We start from the raw sequence: 12,500 nt of genomic DNA, 5'->3' as shown, positions 1-12,500 counted from the left end.
AGTACCTGTGCCAGTACCTGTGCCATTGTCTGTGCCAGTACCTGTGCCATTGTCTGCGCCAGTACCTGTGCCAGTGTCTGCGCCAGTACCTGTGCCATTGTCTGTGCCAGTACCTGTGCCATTGTCTGCGCCAGTACCTGTGCCAGTGTCTGTGCCAGTGTCTGTGCCAGTACATGTGCCAGTACCTGTGCCAGTGTCTGTGCCAGTGTCTGTGCCAGTACCTGTGCCAGTGTCTGCACCAGTACCTGTGCCAGTGTCTATGCCAGTGTCTGCGCCAGTACCTGTGCCAGTGTCTGTGCCAGTACCTGCGCCAGTGTCTGTGCCAGTGTCTGTGCCAGTGTCTGCGCCAGTGTCTGCATCAATGTTTGGGCCATTACCTGTGCTACTGCCTGCGCCAGTGCCTGCGCCAATGCCTGTGTCAGTGCCTGCGTCAGTGCCTGCATCAGTGCCTATGTGCTCTGGGTTGAATTGGTAAAAGCATAAATTGTATGGCCAGCAGATGTTTTCTGTTCATCTCTACTTTATATGCAACATTAGCTGAACATTGTGGCATTTTCCAATGACTAAAAATGAAAAAGTAAGAAGCAGAGAGAGACAGAGCGAGAGAGAGGGAGAGAGAGAGAGAGAGAGAGAGAGAAGGAGAGGGAGAGAGAGCGAAAGAGAGAGAGAGGGGAGAGAGAGGGGAGAGAGAGGGGGAGAGAGAGTGAGGGAGAGAGAGGGGAGAGAAAGAGAGGGAGAGAAGGAGAGGGAGAGAGAGAGAGAGAGAGAAGGAGAGGGAGAGAGAGAGAGAAATAGAGAGAGAGCGAGAGAGAGGGCAGTTAAAGCAAAATTTGGATGGTCTGGTCACTGTTTGCAAATGTGTCAAAACTGAAGTTTCCAACCACAGAGGAAAAGAAGAAGTCAATGGGACGGATGTGTTTGTGAGAGAGAGATCACACACACAGACACACACGTACACACACACCACCGCACATACAAACATACACAAATTTGCCGACATGTGCTTAATAATGCTATTAGCGTTTAGAATCACTGATAATGAAATATAATGTTCACTGTGTTATAATACAGATAAGTGTTTTATATTTACCTGACACTTTTATCCAAAGCAACTTACATTTATGACTGAGTATAACTTGAGCAATTGAGGGTTAAAGGTCTTTCTCAGGGGCCCAAAAGTGGGGCTTGAACCAGCAACCTTCTGATTACACGTCAAGCACCTTAACCACATAGCTACAAGTGCCCAAATATGTATAAACATGGAGACTTAGCAGGTGCCAACATTACTAAAACCCCAGGCCTCCACATTTTCTACAACCCCAGACGGTCTTCGTCCTGAAGCACAGACCTCCACGCTCTCTACAACCCCAGATGGTCTTTGTCCTGAAGCACAGACCTCCACAGGATCTCTCAACAACCCTCAAAGATGTTTGACTCAACTTTCCACATGCTGCCAACCCAATTTACAGCCAACTTTTCCCGCTGCTGGAGAGGACTCGCACTCATACACCAACAAATATCTCCTTTTAGTGCTTGGATTGGTGATGACAATATGGAAATTAAAGCACATTTATAGTATGGCACCAAAAATAGCTGACTTGTAGATAGACCTCAGATGTGTGTCACTGGTGGGCTGGTTTGAGATTGTGGTTCTATGCGTCTCTGTATAGTATGGCAAAGTGTTAATTGTTCGCTGAAAAACACTGAAAGACCTTTCACATGTTTATGATATTTCACCCTCAATGATTTAGTCTTTGTCAGCAACCATGGTGACACCCTGTGATGGTCTAATGCTCTGACACAGATAACCTAACATCTTTCCTATGCATGTATGGACTGATGTGCTCAGCAATCTGTTTTTGCATATTCATTTTTTTAAATCTTGAGCTAAATGTGACAAGCTGCATTTTACTCAATATGGGGAGATTTTTCATTCTCAGGTATGGGAGTACAAGAGTGACCTCACGGCACAGGTCTGGGAGTGACCTCACAGCACAGGTCTGGGAGCACAGGAGTGACCTCACAGCACAGGTCTGGGAGCACAGGAGTGACTTCACGGCACAGGTCTGGGAGCATAGGAGTGACCTCATTGCACAGGTCTGGGAGCACAGGAGTGACCTCACTGCACTGTGCATGCTTTACAAAAGGTCTCAGTGGACACAGAGACCCAAGGAGAACTCTGCTCTGTTGGATACAGATGTAAGCTGTTTACCCTAGGTTAGAGTGGTCAGCACAAGTAACACCTGGTAGACCCAGTGTGTAACCAGTGCTGAACCTCAGCTGTGTATGTAGGTTCCCTCATTCACTGGTTTGGCATTCTGTAACACACTAATGCCAGTGCAAAGCACATTCTGGTCCCATCATCTCACTGTGAACAGGAAATGAAAGGTTATATATAACCTTCTGATCTGAACATACTGATCTGATATTAAATGTGCTGAAACCAAATCGCAGAGTTGTAACACCAACATATCACTTTACTAAAGCCATTATTTAAATGTTTATTTGTTAAGATCATGGATTTTAACAATTTAGTATTAAACAAGTAAATGAAGATTTTGGCATGTATTTGCAAACAATTATAGCTTCCAATAATTGCTAGATTAGCATTAATTTACGTAAAGCAAATGTCTGTCATTACCATATCTGGACTGTTTGGTCATCAGATAGGAGAGTATCAGAACGTGTCTTGAAGTGGTTGTATGACGTGTGATTGGCTAGGAGAATTTAACAGCTCTGTAAATACAGTGTACAGTGTCATCATCTTCTGACACTGTTGGCCAAATGACGCAACACTCAGCACCTGTTCAGATCATTGTATAGAATGAACGCTATTTCCAGCTCAGACACCATGATGACCTTTCTGCATTCTAACAGTGAAGGCCAATATTCTGTCATGTTCAGAAATGTGGCACGGTGTTCACTTGTGTTGATGTTCTAAGAGGGGACACATGCCTTTCATGAAGGCCTTTCTCAGCACTTACAATAGACCATGTTGTAACCTCATAGCTACTGGGCAACGTGCCATGACTGTAGCTGTTAGAAACAATAGAGAAATTATAAACCATTCAATAGCATAACTGCATATGTACATCCAGAGATATGTTTTATTATTACTATTCATTATTATTATTATTATTATTATTATTATTATTATTATTATTAATAATAATAATACAAAACAGTTGTACAGTGACCTCAGAGGAGTGCCAGTACTGACTGAACTGAGTTAACCATTCAGAGGAGTGCCAGTACTGACTAAACTGTTAAACCCTTCAGGAGTGCCAGTACTGACTAAACTGAATTAACCATTCAAAAGTGACTGTACTGACTGAGTTCTAGTACATTTGTGAGGTTTAGAACAGATCTGTGAGTGCTGATACAGCTACACACACAAAAACACAAACACACACACACACACACACGTTACACCATGCTCCCTCTGTTGTCCTTGATCCTCTCTCTGCTCCCATGGCCCTGATCTTATCAGTACCTCCTCAGTGGCCTCTCTGGGTGAGGTGTGTCAGGTATGTCTGACCTGAGTCAGGTGTGTCAGTGCTGACACTGTGTCAGTTGTGTCTCTGAGTCAGATGTATGAGGTGTGACTGTCGGGTATGTCAGAGTAGTAACAGCTGCACTACCCCATCAGGCAGGGACAAACGTGTGTGGGTTCAGGTGGGCTTACCTCTCTGTGGTGGGGTCAGAGCAGTTCAAGGGGTATTTGAGGTCAATGATGGTTCCATCCTTGTCTTGCAGAACACCATGGTTTCCTGTATAGTACTCCACCAGCTCGGATAATGTAGCAAACTTCTCCCCCCCATACAGGTCATAGTAATCCCCAGTGTTTTGGATCCTGATGTGCGTCACTGTGTTATCAACTCTGAGTGAGGGAGAGAGGGAGAGAGAGAGAGGAATGAGGAATAATACACCATGTGGTTATGAAACAGCATGTTCTGCTTTCGTCATTAAAACAGAATATATAGTATTTTGTATATTATATATATTATATTACTGTATACAGACCTACATATTATTTAAGAAAATAAGAGCTACAGACCTCAGATGGTTTAATGGGAGGTTTATTATAAGGAACGTTAAATAAATGGAGAAAAAATGGAACTTGTAATTTGAGACAGATGCACTTTAAAGAAAGTACAAATGAACCACTGCTGTAATTTAATAATATAATTGAACTACAGCACTTCAGTGTCTGGCCTGGTGAACTTTACAGTAACAGCAGCACAAACATTGGCCAATCAATTGCTGAAAAGACAAGATCATCATCATCATCATCATTATCATCCATGTCCCAAAAAACCTCCCACTGCAACAGAGCACTGGAGACCCACCTGGACCTCCAACTCTTAAACCTCCAAATCTCCAAACAATGTTCTGTGTAAATGCCTAATGCATTTGTTGTATTGCTGAGTAAACCTTATACTCGGTGTGTAATGTAGATGGGTGAGATCTGCATACAAACTCTCCTGTGTGGCCACAAAACCAGAGAACAACCTTTTAATAAAGAAATGATGCAAGTTTAGTTCACAAAGAACAGATCAGACAAAAGCTCAGTGAGTGAGATGTTCTGGAGGGACGTTGCTCTGCTAGTCCACACCCTGCAGGTGCAGGGCACCACCCAAATGTCACATGTACCACAATTACCATAGAGCAGAAAGGGTTGTTACACCTTCAACCCAAACCACTGTGAATGATTTCTCTAATACTCTAATACTTCTATGTTCACAGAGTTCTGTTTTCACACACATTACACAAGGCCCCTTCTTGACCAGGGGAGAGAGCTGGAAAATGCCTAAAGCATTAATTATGGCCGCTGCCGCAGGAAGCGTACCCCACAGTCATGTAAAGCAGCACAGGTTAAGGTTAGGGGTTAGGGGTTAAAGGTTAGGGTTTAAAGGTTGGGAGTTAGGGGTTAAGGTTAGGGGTTAGGGTTTAAAGGTTAGGGGTTAGGGTTTAAAGGTTGGGAGTTAGGGGTTAAGGTTAGGGGTTAGGGTTTAAAGGTTAGGGGTTAGGGTTTAAAGGTTGGGAGTTAGGGGTTAAGGTTAGGGGTTAGGGGTTAAAGGTTGGGGTTTAGGTCACACTGATTGTAGTGTTAATGTTGCCTCTGTATGAAATGCATCCCTCTCTGAACAACATCTGCAGGGCCTCTCGACACATCAAACACAACCAAATATTTACATTTACAAATACATCAAATGTCGTGAGATGTCAACAAACACTTCAACAAACATATACCACAGAAAACATGTTTCAAACAAGTTTTCAACATCACAGAAAACACATCAAAAACATTTCAACAAACACAACTAAATTTAACACATTCCAACACACATGAAACATCAACAAATATCAACAAAACATCACCGCAAACATATCAAAACAAGTCAACAAACATCACAGCAACAGGCCACTGTAAGCAGATCAACAAACATCTCAAAAAACATGTCACTGTAAACACACAACATTATAAGATTATAAGACTACACTCAGGGGCTGAAAGTTTTCAGTTTGTTTTTGTGCAGATCTAAAAACACTAAAAAAAAACCTGCCAGCACTTTGCACCTTTTCTGATAGAACAAACCTTTTTTTACTCAAGTGTTCCATCTAAGCAGAACTGTAGACAGGCACATGGTGTCATTAGGTACACTATGAAAGTAGAAAACGATTATGTGTGGTGTGCATTGAATGTGCACAGTATGTAGTAGATGTATAGGGTGAAGCGATTATGTGTAATGTTTAGTGTGAGTTAAATATGTCTAGTGTGTGGTGAATGTGTGTAGTGTGTAGTGCATATGTCTAGTGTGTAGTGTGTGGTGAATATGTGTAGTGTGTAGTGAATATGTGTAGTGTGTAGTGTGTGGTGAATATGTGTAGTGTGTAGTGAATATGTCTAGTGTGTAGTGAATATGTGTAGTGTGTAGTGTGTGGTGAATATGTGTAGTGTGTAATGAATATGTCTAGTGTGTAGTGTGTAGTGTGTGGTGAATATGTGTAGTGTGTAGTGAATATGTCTAGTGTGTAGTGTTTAGTGAATATGTGTAGTGTGTAGTGAATATGTCTAGTGTGTAGTGTGTAGTGAATATGTGTAGTGTGTGGTGAATATGTGTAGTGTGTAGTGAATATGTCTAGTGTGTAGTGTGTAGTGTGTGGTGAATATGTGTAGTGTGTAGTGAATATGTGTAGTGTGTAGTGAATATGTCTAGTGTGTAGTGTGTGGTGAATATGTGTAGTGTGTGGTGAATATGTCTAGTGTGTAGTGTGTGGTGAATATGTGTAGTGTGTAGTGAATATGTCTAGTGTGTAGTGTGTGGTGAATATGTGTAGTGTGTAGTGAATATGTCTAGTGTGTAGTGTGTAGTGAATATGTGTAGTGTGTGGTGAATATGTGTAGTGTGTAGTGAATATGTGTAGTGTGTAGTGAATATGTCTAGTGTGTAGTGTGTAGTGAATATGTGTAGTGTGTGGTGAATATGTGTAGTGTGTAGTGAATATGTCTAGTGTGTAGTGTGTGGTGAATATGTGTAGTGTGTAGTGAATATGTGTAGTCTGTGGTGAATATGTGTAGTGTGTATTGAATATGTCTAGTGTGTAGTGTGTAGTGTGTGGTGAATATGTGTAGTGTGTAGTGAATATGTGTAGTGTGTAGTGAATATGTCTAGTGTGTAGTGCGTAGTGTGTGGTGAATATGTGTAGTGTGTAGTGAATATGTCTAGTGTGTAGTGAATATGTCTAGTGTGTAGTGTGTAGTGAATATGTGTAGTGTGTAGTGAATATGTCTAGTGTGTAGTGTGTAGTGAATATGTGTAGTGGGAGATGAAATGCCAAAGTAACTGTTGCAGGACAACAGTAACAAAGGCTCCACCACACAGAAGGAAACTTCCTTTTCCCCCAAACTGCTCCTGTGTGCTCAGATGTCAGGTAAAACAGTGTGTGACAAACTGGTTAAAACTCAGGAATGCAATGACCAACCAAGAGCAGAGCAGTGAAGACAAGCACCTCCACCTCCACCTCCAACCCCCACCTCCACCGCACATGCTGGCATACAGCAGCAGGAGGGTTCGGATTGACAGGTGTGCCTGCACTCCAGGTGAGGCCCTACCTGACAGACAGCGAGAAATCGCCGACATTCTTCTTGCTGGGGCGGGCCAGAAAGCTCCCATGGACGCCGCGAGTCTTCAGAAGGGACTCAGCATCCAGGCCAGATAAGTCTCTGTGGAACCACCTGAAGAAACAGTTCAGCAGAGTCTGAACACACGAAGGGCTCACTGAAGTGGAGACGATTCTGCTTTTGAGTTACAACCCCTCCTTACACACAGGAACTCAAATACCTATACACGCGTGCACATGCAGACAACCATACACACACACACACACACACACACACACACACACACACACACACACACACACTCACACACTTAACCACACCTGTTTGATCTGCAGGTTAAAATACACCCCCTCATAAAAATTGTCTCTCTCTCACCCACACCCACCACACACATTTACTTTTGTCTAAAGTACAAAAATGTTGCTTCTTTAAAGGAAGAATTTCACAATATAAATGGTGCAGACATGTGACAGAAGCAATACTGGAAATAGGAACATGAAGAAAGACAGTAAAATAGAACTGAACTGAATATGGTTGCACCAATACAGCTTCATGAAACTGACCAAACTGAATTGCTAGAAAGAGGGAGAGAGAAAGAAAAGCGACAGGGCACTTACCGAACCATCTCTAGGATGAGGGTTCTCGCTACACTCTGACAACACGAAAGAAGGAAACAAGACGTTACATTAAGTGTGTAAAAAAAACCTGAACACAGTCTGATTGCTCTCTTGTGGCAGGCTCGTCTGAAATGAACAACCAGCTAAGACACACATCCACCCAACTAAAAAGACCTCGGCAGACAGGTGCTGCACCTGCCACTTTCTGGGTCTGCACTCCTGGCTTCCTCCACCTCGACCATCTGGCTCTGTACTCCACCCATCCTGAGCTCCACAGCATGTCTCACACCACCTGATCTTCCTGAGCTAACACTCCTGTTCCACGTTTGTCCATACCACCCCACTGTGTCTCTCACGGTTGTCCCTCTCCAATGTACAAGCTCTCTCTCTTGCCCTCCTTCTCACTCTCCCTTTCATTCTCGTTCTCTCTCACTGTCTCTCTCTCTTTTATGGGTCAAACAAACACACTTACTCTGGCAGCTCTCTGAAAGCAAATTGCAGTTGTCTTCACACTATATATGCACCAAGCATTAATGTCCCTCCCCCCCCCCCCCCCCTCTCTCTTCCTTCCCTTTTGGTGTTTTGTCATATAACTGTGAAAGTGAGAGCAGCTAGCAGACAGTCTGTCGTCTATTCTATGTACTCTCACACATACCCAGACATGGCTAGTCCACTGTAGACCAGCAGGGTGAACACAGCATGACCCTTGTGTTATGAAAGAGAGACCCTGGCGCGGGGGGAGACATTCAAGCTGCTAGTGCAAGTGAAAAAAGAGTTACCGTTAGTGAGGGAGGGTATCGATGCTGCCAGTTCTCTTTATCGTTGTCCTCTTTCACCGTCTGTCCATTTTCTCTGTGTCTGTCTCTCTGTCCACCTTGGTTTGCAGTGCTGGTGGGGCTGCACCTTTAAAGGACATAAAGTTCAGGTCTAAACTTCACTTCCTTATTTTTGTTGCTTTTATGTCTTCTGTAGCATGCAGATAGACACTGTGCATGCGCACACACTTGGAAAAGGTTGAGCATCACTGCATATGTTAGGAAAATGTTGTGTTGCTCGTTTTTTTCCACAACTGCTGCTTTGTGTATTACACAATACGTACAAAACTTCAAATCCCACAATGCAAAGCAACATGAAATTTCTAAAGAAATGAAGGGAAATTATCAATGCATTCCTCTATTAACACACTGAATTAAATCAGTTACATGTATCTGTGTAGAAATACACATTTCTACAGACAGAAAAAGTCCCAAAGATTGATGATAAAAGCTTGCTGTTCTTCTCTGTACTCATTTGCATTAAGCCTCCAAACGTTAAACATATTTGAATTGCAAAAGACATGCTACTAAACAAGGCCTACTTACTCATTAATTTGAATATTTGTCAAAACAGATAACACTTCCATGCATCAGCCACATACAGTGGTATGTGCGTTTGGGCGAGGGAAAGTCAATCATAGGAACAAAGACCAGGTGCAGGAAGACAGTACATATATAGTAAATATATAGAAGGTGCACGTGTGGACGTCACATTAAAGAGAAATACTATGACAGATTACCAAGGGAATTAGTACATGGAAAGAGGAAGGAGGGGTGGCAGGTACTCACCCATCCACAGCCAGCGCTGGGGGCTGGATGTGTGCTCTTAATCCACCTACAGTATAGGAATGACCTATAAATGTCTTGAGAGGACAGGACCAGCCCATGGGGGGGACAGGGAGGGACCTGACGGTCATAAGGCGTCTTTGCAGACCACTCGTCCTGACTATGCAGCCAAACTATGGGTGCGATAACTTATCTGATGGTGTGATTATGCTTCTCCACCCTGTAATTTTGTTAAATTGCTGTTTTGTCTGAGGGCCAGATCCTCTTCCCGGTCAAACCCCCCCCCCCACCGACACACACACACAAACACACACACACACACACACACCCACACACCCCTCTCCTGTTGTCTTTGCTGGATCTGGACTTCACATGGAGCAGGGCAGTTTATACTAACCCCGTAACTCTTTAATCCCAAACCCTAAATTTTTAAGCCCCTAACTCCTTAAACCCAAACAACTAACATTTCAATCCCCTATCCTCTCAACCTGCTAACCCTTTAACTCTCTAAACTTAATCCTAACCCCAAACCCTAACCTTATGGAGAGACTGTGAGAGAATGAATGAATGAATAAATAAATAATCCAGACATCCATTTCATTACCTTTTTATTGTATGTAGATCTCAAAAAAACAGAAAGAATATAAACAATATGTTATATATATATATATATATATATATATATATATATATATATATATATATATATATATATATATATATATGTATGTATATATGTATATATGTATATATGTATGTATGTATGTATGTGTGTGTGTGTGTGTGTGTGTGTGTGTGTGTGTGTGTGTGTATATAAACAATACCAGGGTAACAACAATAATTACAAAGTGAGCTAAACAAATGGTTTTAAACTGTAAAAGTGGACAGAATTTGTTGAAACGCATCCTTTGGGTGTTTTTTGGGCTTTCGGGTACTTTGAGTGACATCATCCAAGGAACCAATCATTAATGAGAAAGGGAGCACATGTGTGGGCTTGTCAGGTGGAGAACAATGGAACTCTTTACACACTGCTCACACACCTGCAGTCTTGGAGTGAAGTGTTTGTACAGTCACATTCGGGTGTGTGTGGATCCAGACATCCAGACACAAGGCTCAAGCAGCTACAAATTGTGTTGTGAAATATCTCTACAACACTGCAACATTTGAGAAGGTCAGGGTCAGGGTTGGGGTCAGGGTCGGGGTGACGTTCTCCACAGCAGAGGGGAGCGTTACAACCGTACAAACAGGAAGAAGCAGTTAGACTAGCATGAGAACATCACGACATGGGAGGAGAAGGTGGGTGACCTGAGCAGGGCAGACACACCGCAGTGAGAAAAGCCCACACAGGACAGAGTGATCCCAGCACCTCTCAGCACGGGGCACTAGAGACACTGTAAAGTCTGAGGTCTGGAAAGAAAATTGTTAGCAAGGGAGACTAGATTACAGTGGAGGCTCTTCTCTCTCCCTCTCTCTCCGCAGAGGTGGCGGGGTTCGTAGCCCAGGGTCACATGACCCGGTATGGGGGTGTGACTGAGGGAAGCTAGTCTGAATCAGGAAAGGGCTTAACGAGAGGTTGGGGTCAAAGGTCAGCTGAGAGTCAACGGGGCGCCTGGTTTGGCGTGACCTCTGGCCCACGACTGGCCAATCGGCTCAGAATGCTCCGCTCCGACATCTGCAGACGCACAGCAACTGGCGGTATCCGGGCAATGGTTGCTGGGAGACGTGTGACATCAGCCTTCATGTCACTGAGCAACTCTTCCAGTTGTTTAAGGACTGAAAGAAACAGAGAGAGAGGAAAAGATAAAGAGAGAGAGAGAGAGAGAGGAAAAGAAATAGAGAGAAAGAGAGAAGTTAAACAGAGAGAGGAAAAGAAACAGAGTGAGAGAGAAAGGTTAGAGAGGAAAAGATAAGCAGAGAGAGAGGGGAAAGATAAACAGATAGAGAGGAAAAGTTAAACAGAGAGAGGAAAAGATAGAGAGAGAGAGAAAGGAAATGATCAACAGAGAGAGGTACAGAGGTATAAGTGTGTGTAGTTGTGTAGTGCTGTGTTAGAGGTATAACTGTGTGTAGTTGTGCTGTGTTAGAGGTATAAGTGTGTGTAGTTGTGCTGTGTTAGAGGTATAACTGTGTAGTTGTGCTGTTAGAGGTATAACTGTGTGTAGTTGTGTAGCGCTGTGTTAGAGGTATAACTGTGTGTAGTTGTGCTGTGTTAGAGGTATAACTGTGTGTAGTTGTGCTGTGTTAGAGGTATAACTGTAGTTGTGCTGTTAGAGGTATAACTGTGTAGTTGTGTAATGCTGTGTTAGAGGTATAAGTGTGTGTAGTTGTGCTGTGTTGGAGGTATAAGTGTGTGTAGTTATGCTGTGTTAGAGATATAACTGTAGTTGTGCTGTGTTAGAGGTATAACTATGTAGTTGTGCTGTGTTAGAGGTATAACTATGTAGTTGTGCTGTGTTAGAGGCATAACTATGTAGTTGTTCTGTGTTAGAGGTACAACTATGTAGTTGTGTTGTGTTAGAGGTATAACTGTATGTAGTTGTGCTCTGTTAGAGGTATAACTGTATGTAGTTGTGTAGTGCTGTGTTAGAGGTATAAGTGTGTGTAGTTGTGCTGTGTTAGAAGTATAACTGTGTAGATGTATTTTCTAGGGTCGTGTAGTGTTGTAGAGTTGTGTAGTGTTGTAGAGTTGTGTAGTATTGTATTTACATTACATTTACATTTACGGAATTTATCAGATGCTCTTATCCAGAGCAACTTACAAATGTGCTTTGTCATTTGCTTATGGAATACATCCTAGCCAGTACAGTAGGCGTAAAGTTGTACAATGGTATAGAGTTGTGTAGTGGTGTCGTAGAGGTATGAGAAAGGGATAACAGTGCGTAGTTGTGCTGTATTAGATGTATAACTGTGTAGCTGTGTAGTTGTGTAGTGTGGTAGAGTTGTGTAGTGTGGTAGAGTTGTGTAGTGGTGTAGAGTTGTGTAGTGGTGTCATAGAGTTGTGTAGTGTGGTAGAGTTATGTAGTGGTGTTGTAGAGTTGTGTAGTGGTGTAGAGTTGTGTAGTGGTGTCGTAGAGTTGTGTAGTGTGGTAAAGTTGTGTGGTGGTGTTGTAGAGTTGTGTAGTGTGGTAGAGTTGTGTAGTGTTGTAGAGTTGTGTA

At 42.9% G+C, this 12,500-nt stretch overlaps 2 protein-coding genes across 8 annotated transcripts in view; both read right to left on the bottom strand.

Moving 5' to 3' along the window:
• ptpn6 (protein tyrosine phosphatase non-receptor type 6) overlaps nucleotides 1-9,490 on the bottom strand; it is a 25,456-nt gene extending 15,966 nt beyond the window's left edge. For 3 of the 4 annotated variants that reach the window (XM_081695681.1, XM_081695680.1, XM_081695682.1), the window contains exons 1-5: nucleotides 9,348-9,490; nucleotides 8,523-8,646; nucleotides 7,744-7,778; nucleotides 7,118-7,240; nucleotides 3,686-3,880 (exon numbers count right to left, since the gene is read on the bottom strand). In XM_081695681.1, coding sequence (XP_081551807.1) covers nucleotides 3,686-3,880; nucleotides 7,118-7,240; nucleotides 7,744-7,778; nucleotides 8,523-8,646; nucleotides 9,348-9,475 — 605 coding nt within the window. In that variant the 5' untranslated portion in view covers nucleotides 9,476-9,490. Of the gene's footprint in view, nucleotides 1-3,685; nucleotides 3,881-7,117; nucleotides 7,241-7,743; nucleotides 7,779-7,938; nucleotides 8,045-8,522; nucleotides 8,647-9,347 lie in introns of those variants that run through there. The other variant, XM_081695683.1, reaches the window with a different exon arrangement.
• Nucleotides 9,491-10,108: 618 nt separating this feature from the next.
• chd4b (chromodomain helicase DNA binding protein 4b) overlaps nucleotides 10,109-12,500 on the bottom strand; it is a 26,827-nt gene continuing 24,435 nt past the window's right edge. For all 4 annotated transcript variants that reach the window (XM_035530780.2, XM_035530779.2, XM_035530781.2 and 1 more), the window contains one exon: nucleotides 10,109-11,117. In XM_035530780.2, coding sequence (XP_035386673.1) covers nucleotides 10,942-11,117 — 176 coding nt within the window. In that variant the 3' untranslated portion in view covers nucleotides 10,109-10,941. The remainder of the gene's footprint in view (nucleotides 11,118-12,500) is intronic.

This window comes from Electrophorus electricus, chromosome 14 (assembly GCF_041902795.1).
Source record: "Electrophorus electricus isolate QZ-2024a chromosome 14, ASM4190279v1, whole genome shotgun sequence".
NCBI classification, from domain to species: Eukaryota; Metazoa; Chordata; class Actinopteri; order Gymnotiformes; family Gymnotidae; genus Electrophorus; species Electrophorus electricus.
This window is presented reverse-complemented; position numbering and strand designations above follow the sequence as displayed.